Raw genomic sequence first — 13,334 nt, 5'->3', positions numbered from 1 at the left:
GAGGCGGCTGCTTGATGTTTTATCAAGTTCCTTGGAAAATCACTTTCCAGCAGGGCTCCCCTCCTCCCATGCCCCAGTTTGGAACCTCACAGGGCACAACCAGGAGCAGCGTTTAATCCTGATGGAGATGCCTGATGGAGCCATACAATGATGCCAGTGGGAGCCAGAGAGCGAAACACTGCGGCACGAGGAGCATCCCCACAGGAGGACCCTGGCAGAGGGGACTCTGGCCCCCGTGGGGATGCCTCAGGCTGTTGCTGTGGCACAGGGTGGGGAGGATTTCAGAGGCGACAAGAGCTCGGGGCACCCCCTTCCTCCCTCGCCCCCCCCCTTTGTGAGTGCTCCTAAACACCCCATTTCCCCCCAAACCCAAATCCCCCCGTGACTCAGTTACTCTTTCCGCAGCCAGCTCCAGCTCCCAGGAGCAGACCCCTGGGAAATGGGAGAGGACAACCCACCGCCATCAAGCCCCAGCTTCCGAGATGGACTTTGCAGCTTGGAAGAGCTCTGCAACAGCCTCCACGAGACAAAATGCCCCAGGCTGGGGGTTTTCAGGGGTGCTCTTGCAATAAACCCCTGCAAGGGTGTAAAAATAAATCAGCACTGGCTCATCTCCCAACAGCACTTGTGGCTTTTAAGGACGGATCCCAGCTCCAAGCAGGAACAGGGGAATGGGAGCGGCGGCTGCAGATGCGGAGCTGGAGTCGTCCCCATGGGACCGCGGGGCATCGGGCACTGGCTTGGTGAGGAGGTGCCTCCTGGAAGCATCTGCAGGGTTAAATGGCGTGGGGAAACAAGCTCTGTAAAGTGATAGGAATTGTTGGGATGAAAGGAAATGGGCGGCCGGGGCCACGGCTGGCCCGAGGAGGAGGCGGCGGCTGGGCTGGCAGCGGGGCCATGCGGGGGCTTTAGGGGCTTGGGTTGAACGCCCGGGGCTGGGAGCGCCCTGGGATCAGCCTCCCGAGCCGGTGGGCTCCATCACCCCGGGGTGGCACCCCGTGTCTCCTGGGTGCCAGAGCTCCCTGCAGCCGTGGGCGCAGTGGGTCCCTGTTGGCCGGGGAGAGAGGGCCCCGGGGTGAGGGGCGGCAGGCTGGGGGGCGTTGGGCTGTGGGGCGCCAGACCACGGTGTATCAATTGGGTACCAGGCCGTGGGGCATGAATGGGGCGTTAATGGGGCATGAATGGGGCATGAATGGGGTATCAATGGGGCATGAATGGGGCATCAATGGGGCATCAATGGGCGTCAATGGGGTATCAGTGGGCGTCAATGGGGCATGAATGGGGCGTCAATGGGGCATCAATGGGACGTCCCGACCAATCACGGCCGGGATTCCCGCACGCAGCGGGCCGCGCTGGAGGGGCGGGGCTCCACCGGTCTACCCCGCCCCCTCCGCCCTTCACCCCGCCTCCTTCCCTACCCTCTTCTCTGATTGGCGTCCAGCCCAGCCCCAGCCTTCCTCCTCGGCCTATGGGAGCGCCGGAGGGGCGGCGAGGCCGGGCCGCGATTGGTGGCGGGGCCGGGCCAATGGGGGCGCGGCCGCGCGCCCGATATAAGGCGCGGCGGGGCGCGGGCGGGCGCAGCGCTCGGCGGAGCCGGTGGCGGGCGGGGAGCGGCGCGGCCCGGTTCGTTGCAGCGTCCCCCTGCGGGCACCGACCGCGCCTCCCCGCCTCCGCCCGCGGGAACGGCCCTCAGAAACAGCTTTTGGGTTTTTTTTTGTTTGTTTTTTTTTTTAAATTTTGCTCCCGTTTCCCCCCGACCCGGCACTTCCGGCTGCTTTCCGGGCCGTTTCCGGGTGACTCGGGCTCCTCTTCCGGCGCGGTCCCGGCGGAGGGAGGGCGATGCTGGCGGCGGCGGCGGGGCCCGCTCCGGGCGCCTCGGAGCACGGCGGAGGCCGCTTCAGCGTCCTGAGCTGGGAGCAGGTGCAGCGGCTGGACCAGATCCTGGGCGAGGCCGTGCCCATCCACGGCCGCGGGAACTTCCCCACGCTGCAGGTGCGGCCCCGCACCATCGTCCAGGTGAGCCCCGGGGGTCAGGCCGCGCTCGCCGCCGCCTGCTTGGACTCTGCCCCGCTCCGGCGGGGCTCAGGGAGAAAATAAAACTGCTGAGGCGGCGGGAAGCGGCGCGCCGGGCCCCGAGCCAGCCCGGCCGGGCACCCTGCGCCTCCCTGCCGGGCTCCGGGCAGAGCTCCCGGCCCGCCTGGAGCGGGGCCGGCCAGGTGCGGGTCCCCCGGCGGGGTTGAAGGCCGGGCGGAGCGGGGGGGAGCCGGCCCGGGGGGGCCGCTGCGGCCGTGGCAGAAATGGTGAAGGTGGGGGGGCCCCGGGAACGGCCGCCGCTGGAAGAACCAGGGGATTTGTGCCCGTCCCCTGGAGCTGCTGCAGCCTGAGCCGTGCCTCCCGCTTTGCTTCCTCCCGCCCCGTGTTCCCCCCCCTCCTCCTCCCCCGGGTTCGGTGCCCGAGAGCCGCGGGCGGCCCAGGCACGGTGGGGCTGGGGGCTGCTTCCATCAAATGGCTTCGTGCTGGTGGACGCCGGGCCTGGGCGCCGCAAGAGGCGGTTGTTAATTTAAATGCTGGATCAAATGTCAGTGTCGTTTGATTCTCGTCACGCTGGCTGTGTCCTCCAGAGCCTGCCTCGGTGTTCGTCTCGTTAAAGAGTCCCTGTTAGTTTAACCATAAAGTAATAACTGTGTTTAATATTAAACTAACAATGTAGTTCAAATAAGCTGATGCATATTCATGTTTGGGAGGCAACTTCATTCCTCGGTAATGACTCATCAAATGTAAAATCGGGCATGTTAGCTTCTAATTAAAAAGACTATTCACAAAGCTAAGACCAAACTGGCTTTCACAATAAACTAATCGCTACGATTTTGAAGCCTCAGCTGCTTGAGAAATATTTCTGCTTAAGCCTGGAAAATGGAAAGGTGACATTTGAAAGACGTTCTGCTGTGTGAAAGCCTCAGCTAATTTCAAATTCCTCGAGTTCCTGCTGCATCTGTTGAGGGCAGAAGTGCTGAATCTTGGCTGCTGAGGCTTTAAAGCGAATGATAAATGAGCGCTGCTGTCAGGACTCTGTCCTTGGGTTGTGCAAGGCCAGCAAAGCTCGGCGCTGCTAAAAGCCTGGCGCGGTGCAGCATCGGATGTTCCACCAGTTATTACTATTTAGTTCCACAAAACTGAAGCAATTTGGTGTCGGACCTGCTGAAAAGGATGTTGCCACTAGCAACTTCAAACACTAAATAACTGAGGGCTGTAATTCTGACCAACCGCGCTGGCAGACCCTGTATTTAGGGCTGACTAATCTGAAACAAGTAACCTAAAAGGCAGTTATTTATTGCGTGCTCTTGTTGTGGGAGGTGAGAAGAGGCAGGTCAGGATGCAGGCAGGGTTTGCTCGCGCCTGGCTGTCAGAGTCAATTATCCGAACCACACGTAATGTGAGGTGCTGTTTTGGGAAGCAGGTCAGCAGCTGCCTAACCCTCTAAATATCCGACCCTCTGGGGAAAACGCATACCTGGACCCACGGCTGCAGCTGGGGAGATGTGCTTCGGGTTGAGACTGGTTGGCTGAAGCCTGCTGTCCTCAGGGAGGCGGCAAGGCTCCCGGCTCCCTGGTGCTCTGCAGGTTGGAGCTTTTTTGGCTGATTTGGGACAAGACTGACTTGAGCAGTTGGATTTATTTTTTTCCCTCCTTTTCTGAATGCATCTCATGGGTGGACCTGTAAACCTGGGGAGCTCCATAAGCCTGAAGCTTACGGGTCTGAAATGGTGCAGGTCCTGAGCCATGCCTAGAAAGGGGTTAAGCAGATGTTCTTTAGGGCTAGGAAATTAATCTGGAATGAGATCTTCTCCAAGCACTGGTCCTAGCTCTGCATCTAACACTTTGTGACCTATATCTTGTCTCTCTAAGCCTAATAGCACAAAACTCTTAACTCCACAAGTAGTGCTGGGGCTGTGCCTCAGGTGTCTGATGGGTTGGCAACAACTGCACACCAGGAACTTGCTTGGATCGACTGCTTGATATGTGTTCTGTATGGGGGAAAAGCCCAGTGCTGCTTTTTAGGAGTAAATCCAGCTTTCAGACTGTCTCCCTTTGAGAACAGCTGCGTTCATGGCTGGATTGGATGTGCTGGTGGGGACTTGGGACTTCTGATGGTGAATAGCTCACTAGTTAACCATTGCCTGACATATCACCATTTGGTTGGCAAGGAGCCCAGGCATGTTTCTAGCCGGAGCAGCAGTGGCTCATGTCAGGGAGTAACAGGGGAAGCACTAGCAGAGAAGCTGCATCGTGAGATTTAACACTCTCCAAGTTTAAAAACGCTCATTGGTTTGTACCGAGATATCTTCTGTTTGCAAGAACACCTGCGGGCAGCAGAAGCTTGCTGGTGGCCAAGAGGCCTGTGACATGCTAAGGGTTGCATGCTGTAGTCCTTCGCCTTCATGTATTGTTTCTTCTAAACCGAACTTGCTGAGGGGCAGTTTTACAGCCGCTGAGACTCACTGAAGCTGCGATGCTCTGGTGTCCCCAAAACTGCTCAGGGCCATGCCCACCAAACGGGTTTTGGCCCCTCTGATAAAAGCTTTGAATTTTAGTGGGGCCTCTCTTGAACTAGGGCAGCCTCGCAGGGCTGAGAAGCCCAGTCAGACTGGCTTCTAGTAATATAACTTGTCCATTTGTATCCCAGGCTTTGGCTCTTTCAAGCTCCAGCCTTGCTTCAAGCACCGGGTGAGCAGGCTGGCTAGCTGGGACTCACAGGACAGCGGGTAATTGCTAGAGAAACATGAAAGCAGGATGAGAGGTGGGAAGAGCTGCTGGTGGAAGATGTGCACTTAATCTTCCTGGGATCTTTGAGCTCAGTTAAACTCAAATTATAAGCTGTGTCCAGAGAGTTTATTTTATGGTCTTGGGGTTATTTCAGCCTCCTTGCCTGTTAAGTAATCAGGCAAGTGATTCAGCTTCACTCTAAATGAACAAAGCTTTGGAGGTACCGGTGGGTGTGCCAGGACTGAGCAGGCAGCATTAAAATCACTGGAGTAACACCCGCAAGATGAAAGCTGCCTCTTGTGCTTGATAGCATGCCAAGTTCGGCACGAAGCTCTGACACACTGGAAATTGTTAGGATATACTTACTAGTTAGGACATGAACTTGCATACGCCTGCCTGGGGCTTCTGAGCAGTTCGCCAGATCTCGATTTGCCTTTAATGAATCTCGACAGGCAAAAGGGATGGCTAAAAGGAGTGAGCCACCCTGATTAAATCAACAAGGACTGCTGCAGACTGTGCTGCCGCCTTGTATTTGGAGTCCGTTTTGGATCAGCTGGCTGCAGCCATGGGGGGATGAAGGGGGCAGGGACCACCCCAAAGAACAGGCTCAGAGAAGCTCTCGGCTTTGGTGGGGGGAAGGAGGGGAAGAGCAGACAGCTGTACGGGAAGCAGAACCAGCTGTTCATGTGCAGTAAGAGCCCTCTAATGCAAGGGAATAAGTGAAGGAGAGCCACCCCCAGCTGCTGGCAAGACTCTGGATGCTTTCCAAAGTGACCTATTTCTAATGGATTAGCTTTTTATTTCACTGTCTTGCACTGGAGTGACCCATATAAGCGCAGGGAGTGAATCCTGCTGCTGTAACCAGGCTGCTCCAAGAATGCTTTCTTGCTTCTCACTGACTCTCTTTGTATCTCAGGTTGTCCGTAGTCGCCTGGAGAAGAAAGGAATCGCAGTCCATAACGTAAGGTTGAATGGCTCAGCAGCTAGTCACGTTCTACATCAAGACAGTGGCTTGGGGTACAAAGACCTAGATCTCATCTTTGGTGTAGATCTGAAGACCGAAGATGTCTTCCAGCTGGTTAAAGATGTGGTCATGGACTGCCTTCTTGACTTCCTCCCAGAAGGTGTCAACAAAGACAAGATCACCCCCATGACTCTGAAGGAGGCGTATGTGCAGAAGCTTGTGAAGGTGTGCAACGAAACTGACCGCTGGAGCCTCATATCGCTCTCCAACAACAGCGGGAAGAACGTGGAACTTAAATTCGTGGACTCTCTCAGACGGCAGTTCGAGTTCAGTGTGGATTCCTTCCAGATCATCCTGGATTCGCTTCTGCTGTTTGGGGAGTGTTCAGAGAACCCCATGGCTGAGAACTTCCACCCCACGGTCACTGGGGAGAGCATGTACGGCGACTTTGAGGAGGCAATGGACCATCTCCGGAACAGGGTGATCGCCACAAGGAACCCAGAGGAGATCAGAGGTGGGGGGCTTCTGAAATACTGCAACCTCTTGGTGAGGGGGTTTAAGCCCAAATCAGAAGTGGATATGAAGGCGCTACAGAGATACATGTGCTCCAGGTTTTTCATAGACTTCTCTGACATTGGTGAGCAGCAGAGGAAGCTGGAGTGCTACCTCCAGAGCCACTTTGTTGGGATGGAGAGCAAAAGATATGACTATTTGATGACCCTCCACAGGGTGGTCAATGAGAGCACAGTCTGCCTTATGGGACACGAAAGGAGGCAGACCCTGAACCTCATTGCCATGCTGGCTGTGAGAGTCCTGACTGAGCAGAACATCCCCACAGTCACAAACGTTACCTGCTACTACCAACCAGCTCCTTATGTCAGTGAAATAAACTTCAACTACTACGTCACCCACGTGCAGCCCTTCCTGCCTTGCAATCAGTCTTACCCAACGTGGCTTCCCTGTAACTGAGCCAGGACAAACTTCAGGGTCTGTCCTCCAAGGTACTTCCTTGCCTTGGGGAGGGGGGGAGGCAAAAAAAAGACCTTTCTAGAACTGCAACAAAAGAAACTTCCTGGACTCTTGCTTGAGTGTCTTGTTCCTGGGGTTGTTGGAACGAGGCCTGTCTGCTGTACACTGTGATGGGAAGTGCAGTGTTATGGAAACTAGATGACTTGGACGTTTACGGGAAGACTCAATCGCTTATGAATTCTGGAGGCAATGGGGGAGGGTGGGGTGTGTGAGGGGAGACTGTAGAATTACACTAAGGTAGAGCTGCACTGCCCTGAAATGGATCTGAATTGGTTTTTTTTAGTGCGGGAGGTGTTCCGGGTGTGCAGACTTGTGGTTTCTGAAGATAGAAGCCAGAGTGGCTAATTCCTTTGAAGGACCAAAGAATCCTGTTTAAGTGCCTGTAACAATATAAACACAACTGTACTGTAAACCTTATTTTTTTTGCAGGGGCTGACATCCTAAGAGCTTGAGTGGGGATGTCCAAAGAGGCAAAATGTTTCTGTTGTGGGGGGGAGGGTCGTAAGATCATTTCTAGTAACCTCGCTGAAGCAAGAATGGGACTGCAGGTTACATGTTGCTGAGGTTTTTTGGCATGGCTTGCTGCCTATGAAGGACCGGCTGTAGCAAATAGCTGTCAAAGTGGAGTTGCATAAGCAGGGGTGGGCTTTGAATGACTACCTGTAAATGCCTAAAACTGGGGACACTGGGCGGGGGGGGAGTGCATGGTGGAAAATGCTGTGCAGAGCTTTATGGAGAAAAGACAGCAGGGACCTACATATGAATTTACTCAAGCTCCCGAGTCTGCAGTGCCAAAAAGTAATCATGTACATAAATGATGAGGCAGAAGATCTGTCCAGGAGCCTGCCCCAGGCTACCGTACCTGATCGTGTATTTTCTAGGGGAATTTGAAATGCTGCTTATTTTTTTGGCATGCAAGTGTGGTTTTAATGCACAAAGCCAGAGGCCAGCTGGGTTATCTGGGAAGATGAGGCTTGTCCTTTGAAGCACAAACCAGCTGGTTCACTAGTCAGTTATCTCCAGCTGTTGCTGTGATGGGGGCTGGAGCCTGTGTCCTGCTGGGAGATAGGCAGACCGCTTCCAGACTCCAGCCTCCTATGGCTGGAGATCTTCCCTCTGCCCTCGGGCAGGTTCTGTCTTCAAAAGCAGCCTATTTCCAGCTACGTGATTCCACATATGAGCCACTGATAGCATTTGAAATTCATTCTCTAGCAAGAAATGGAGCTTGGGCAGCGGGGGGTTGTGTAAAAGTCAATTGGCCTTAGGAAAAAGTATGTCTTCTCTAAACAAACCCTCTTGTGTCTTGAGGGTTTGGCTCTCTTAGTCAAACGTGGCTTTGAAGTTGTTGGGTGTCTAGAGCACAAACAGTCTTTCACTGTGGTGCCTGGATTGCCATGCCCGTCCTTGTGAAACATCATCTCAGACTTAACTATGCACGGATGGAGAGGTGGGCGAGCAAGCAGGCGCTCCCTAGAGATGCTGCTCTGGGAACACCGCGGCTTCGTGGTGCTTCCTCCAAGGCTGACATACTTGAGTATCTTTACTAACTTGTGGTTTTTTTGTTCTTGTGACAAAACTGTAATAGCTGGGCAGATTGAATGCTCTAATAAAGACTAGATCCTTGGAATGTGTATAGCCAGATTGCTACCTTTTTTGGGGTAGGGGCGATGTGGAGTGGGTATAAGGGGTGGGGGGAGTGATTTGGGGGCTCTTGCACTTAGCATGAACTAACCAATTTGAAACTGGTCCAGCTTTGCTTCCTATCCAGTCAGAGCTGAAGAAGAGTCACTAACGATGTAGTTATTACAGGTTTAACTGCCCTCCTGTAGAACAGCTTTGCCTTCACGGACAAGGCTGGTGTGTGGACTCTGCCACAGCCCGGGAACTCCCTGGTGCCCAGAGCCTAATCCCTGTGGTGGGAGCTTGAGATTTTCAGTGCAAGGTAAAACTGGTTTAAGGGCTGCTTTTGAGATCCTAAGTGTGCCACCTTCATGGCTTCAAGGGAAGATATTTTTTGTTCTTGCATTTTAAACTTCAGATGAACATAGATGACATGTAGCATGCTTTTTTTTTTTACAGGCTGCTTACCCTCTACCCACAGACACATAGACGCACTAAACTGAGATTCCCTCCTTCCCTTTAAGATGTCAAAAAGATTCCCTACAGCCAACAGCTCGACAGGGCAACTTGCGTTGAGATTGCACTTTTGATTTACGGAGTGTGTGTGGTGGGACTCTTGTGAATGGGTTGAATCTGAATTTTTCTAGACCTTGCAGTGATACTGTGCTGCCTCCTGTGAGGGGGCAATTGGAAGATTCCGGTAGCTTGAATGGCACTTGATTTTGTTTTAAATGTTTTTTTTCCTACACCTGTATCACTTGTCATGCAATGGGCTTGACATAGACTCACTAGATTCTTTAGAATCTGTTACAAATAAATACAGTGTATTCAAATTTGTTGGATTTTTATTTGCTTGTCCATCTGGGTAATGTGGTGTTGAGATGGCTGACCCTACTCCTGCCAAGAACCAGGCTCTGAACCAACTGGTCGCCTCAAGAGGAGCGAGCTGAGTACAGGTTCTGGAGGTGGCCGGGTGCTGCGGGTATGCTGGGCTGCTCGGTCCCTCAAACCAAAGCAGCTACGGAGCCTGGGAAGCCTGTAGCTGTTGGCAGGTCGCTGGGTGGCCGAGGGAGGTTTCTATTTATAACACTGTTCTTTAGTGTTGTGCATCTTCCCTTTTCCTGGTGGCTCCTCAGGTTGCTGGGGGGGGAGGGTGGCCCGATGCGGCAGCCTGCTCGGTGGCGGTGGTGGTCTGAGGGTCCTTGTCTTGGGACAGCACTGGGAGACTCTCGCTGCTGGCTTTCCATGACTTCATTCTTGTCTGCTGATGGTCATGAACAGCAAGAGGATGCTTGAGTGATTAAGACTTGCTTATTTTGTGTAGCTGACCCACCTGCAGAGTGGTTCCTCTTGGAAAGGGGAGGGCGAGAGGCTCTGAAAGGTTTATCTCCCAAAAAAGCTTGGATCTGCTGGTGTTCAGGCCCGATTCCTGTGTGATGGCTGAAAGCTGCCTGCCTGTAGCTGGTGCAAGCTCTCCAGCTCTGGCGGCCCTCCAGCCTTAGATGAAGTTTCACTTCCCCTTGTCAAGCTACAGGCAGTTCTGGTTCCACTGCAACAATCGAGCTGATGATGTGCCAGTCCCGCTTTGGGACAAACTTGCTGGCTCTGCATCTCCAAATTTTTACAGTCCAGGGCCAAGGTTCCCTCTGACGACAGGTCTGGGTTGTTCTTGCTGGGCTGGCACCCTGCACGACTGTGTCCCTGTTGCCTGCTTGAGTAGGACTCTGCTCTTGCGGGGCTGATTTCTCTCCAAACCTGTTGGCAGCGAGGTGGGATGCTTGCCTCTTGCTGGCACGCAACCCAGCACGAAGCTCCTGCCTTCCCTGAGCGTCTCCTGTATGGGAGTGGCTCTAAAATATCTGCTTAGTTTGCCAGCTGTCTTCTCGGTGCCAGTGGCCGGTCCTGTTGATGCTCTGGTGAATAAGCTGCCTCTGGATTTCTGACCCTGAGCAGAGCAGCAAAAGCCCTGACAGACGGCTTGTCATTGTTGGAGCGGATCAGACTGTACAAAAGGATGTTCGTGGAAAGTACTAGTTGTGATCAGAAAGGAGCTATCAATGTTTACAACTGAGATTTGGATCCCTCTTTTGTTAATTACCAAATAAAAAAAACCACCATATATTTTCTCACAGCCTGTAGTCTGTCATTATTTTTCTCTTTGAACAGAGGGTGATGGACAAGTTGGGATGTGCCCGAGTATCTGGTGCATAAGATTTGGACTCCAGTTGATGGGTGTGTTGGTGTGTGCTGGGTGCCCGAGTGCTTCTCGGCCTCGGCGCTAGCGCTCTGCTCCTAGGAAAGACGTGGGGTGGCTGTGGCTCTGCCCCAGCAATTCCCTGGTTTTAGCCCACTGGTGTTCTGCCTGAGGCAGACTGGTCTAGGTTACGCTGGCAGTGCCCGGCTCAGATGGCAGAAATCGGGAGCAGAGAAGCCCAGGCTGCAGTCTGCCCGTGAGCACGGCAGGACGGTACGGCCCGTGCCCTGCAGCACCTCTGCAAAGGGCTGGTGGGTGACTGATGCCTTGAGACGTGTCCAAAAATACTCAGTGGTGTTTCGGCTTGGTCGTTTCCAGGGCTTGTGAGGCAGGGTTTACATCTGCAGACCTGCCCACAGCAGCTTTTCTTCTGGAAGGACATCTGGCTGAGCTCCAAAATCGCTGAAACAGGAGGAATTTGTCTTGAATCTCCAGAATACAAGCAGCATCTTGCTCCAGCCTTCCTGCTTTCAGCTGTCCTTAATCCGTCGGCTCACTGCCGAGGGTGGCACCATCTATGTGCAGGCGGGTAGCTAGACCCAGCGTGGCTTTCAAATTGCATCTCAGTCTCTCTAATTAGCCTCTCTCGTAGTATGCCAGTGTTTCTACCCAGCTGCCCTCCTCGGTAGCAGCTCAGGCAGCGCGGGTGTTAACTCTGCTATTTGAGATCATGCAGAATGAGAGAACAGTCTGTCTGTGTGGCTCCGCTTTCCATTTATAGCTGTATTTAGGCGATCCAGCACACGGACCCTTGTGCTCTGACGCCTGGTGCCAAGCACGAGACAAATGCTTCATTGATATGTACATACCGGGAGGGCGGTTTGCTCCCAGCAGCCCTGGCAGCGGAGCTGAGCTGCCGGAGGATGGCACAAAGTTGGTCCCCTTTGCCGCAGTCCCGAGGCCGGGGAGCAGCTGAGCTTTGGTGGGGTGAAGGCTGATAGTGAGAAACGTGCGGCGTGCAGTTTGTGTTCTGTCATTGAACCCTCCTATCTTATCTTCTGGCCCTGTCTGCTGGGGGTTCTGCTTTAGGCTGTGTTACAAATGGGATTTCAGCTTATGTTAGAGCTGGTTTGGAGGCAGAGGAGTGTTTAAAAGGCTTTTTTCTTTGTCCTGTGCATGGGGCGTTTGCACTGTTCAGCTTCAAATGCATTTTGTTGCAGACTTTGGCTAATGGCAGGGAGGCACAGCAGGAAGCTCTGTGAATCCCCTGGGTCGACGACCTTTCCCCACCTCTGACTTCTTGAATCCACCCTCAAATCGGAAGCTCAGGCGTTCCCTTCCCTCCTGAGCCATTGCAAGAAGAGATGGGCTCGTGCCGCTCCGCCAGGACAGCAGTCCAGCTCCCCGAAACCCCCACGTGCTTCTGCAAAAGCCGAGACTGGCTCACCAGGTGCCTGCTCTTCCCTGCTCCTTATCTTCTAGCAGCTCCTGCTTTGGTGGAGCGAGCCGCGGCCCCGGCCGTAGCTGGTGAGAGCCACGTGTGCGCTGAGCGCCCAGCCGCTGCTTGGGCTGGAAGCTGCGGTCGCTTTGCTGCTCCCTCGTCTGGGTGGATCCCTGTGCCTGGCTGCCCATTTCAGCTTGTAGAAACTTGATGGCTCTGACAAATTTGATTGAAATCGTCTGTTGGCATCCCACGTTATTAAGGAGAATGACTGACAGCTGTCGCAAAGTCATGTTTTCTTAGGAAAGGAGGAAAAAAAAACAATCTGCAGCCTTTAGCTGTTGCACAACCGAGCTGTGAGATGCACCAGGGATGGGGTGCCCTTGCACCCCCCTACCCCAACCCACTGCGCATCCCTTCAGCGATGCCGAGGGGAAATAATGGCATTTCTAGGAGAGAAGAGGACTTGTAGGTGGGACCGTGGTTTTGGAGACAGGCGTTAGGCTGGAGCGGTGCCAGGGGAGGTGCAGGGCGATGTGTAATACGTTATCTCTCTCCCTGTACAAGCGAGAACATGCATTTTCACTCCTAGGAGCTCACATTGTTTTTCCAGGGTGTCATAGCTGAGTATGGAAGGGCTGTTCCCACCTCTCCTCCTGGCCAGGAGGTTTCTCTTTGATGACGGATGGGGACGCCTCTTGTCAGGGTAGCTCTGCGCGGGGCCGGCTGTTTGGGGCTCAGCCGACAGCACCGGGGTGGCTGATCGTTGCCCTCTCCTGCCACCACGGCATATTTACCCTGCTTATCTTGCCACTATCAACCCCCAGTTTCAGCAAGAGCAGTGTCACCCTGCCTTCAAAGGAAAAGCCACCAAGCAGCACGTTCCCTGGGGTGTTTGTGTGGCCTATATTTTTGCCTTGTAATCCAAGGAGGGGCTGGATGCACGACACCCCTCCAGCCCTCCTCCCTTCCCCCGTAGCCACTGGGCCGGCGTGGCTGGAACAGCTGATTACTGTAAGCATCCCTCTACTAATATGCAATTACAGGTCGCTTGGGCTTGAAATCCCAGTTAAATCCGCATGTCCGCAGCGTGACTCACCTAACTACTGCTCCCCTAATGAATCCTGGATGCATTCCTTAAAGACTGGACATAATGTTAACATGCCACTTACTAACCACCCTTTTCAAATATCACCAGTGTAACGAGTTCAGCCAGTTTCTTCCCCTGCTCCTCCTCCCCTGCAGCCCTAGACGGTCCCTGCATGCTCCGATCGCAAAGGCTGAGCATCCAGGGTGTAACCCCCCTTTGCAGAGGGGTTTTCT

General features: G+C 53.9%; 1 protein-coding gene across 4 annotated transcripts; it reads left to right on the top strand.

Annotated features, from left to right (window-relative positions):
* Positions 1-1,585: 1,585 nt before the first annotated feature.
* On the top strand, positions 1,586-9,209 carry TENT5B (terminal nucleotidyltransferase 5B). Of its 4 annotated transcripts, none has more exons than XR_015705484.1 (3): positions 1,586-2,016; positions 5,680-8,698; positions 8,836-9,209. XR_015705484.1 is itself a non-coding variant. In XM_087760918.1 (3 exons), exons 1-2 carry the CDS (start codon positions 1,840-1,842, stop codon positions 6,694-6,696), a joined length of 1,194 nt encoding a protein of 397 aa, XP_087617044.1. In that variant the 5' UTR covers positions 1,586-1,839; the 3' UTR covers positions 6,697-6,728; positions 8,836-9,209. The 4 variants fall into 4 exon arrangements, 3 of the variants coding, with proteins under 3 accessions (XP_087617044.1, XP_087617043.1, XP_087617042.1); XM_087760918.1 differs by having other exon boundaries at positions 5,680-6,728; XM_087760917.1 differs by having other exon boundaries at positions 5,680-6,728; positions 8,566-9,209.
* The last annotated feature ends 4,125 nt before the right edge of the window (positions 9,210-13,334 follow it).

The sequence above is a fragment of the Nipponia nippon genome, unplaced genomic scaffold, assembly GCF_047370975.1.
Source record: "Nipponia nippon isolate SJK-2023a ecotype South Korea unplaced genomic scaffold, ASM4737097v1 scaffold_23, whole genome shotgun sequence".
NCBI classification, from domain to species: domain Eukaryota; kingdom Metazoa; phylum Chordata; class Aves; order Pelecaniformes; family Threskiornithidae; genus Nipponia; species Nipponia nippon.
The sequence above is the reverse complement of the archived record's forward strand: the minus strand, read 5'-3'. Positions and strand labels throughout refer to the sequence as shown.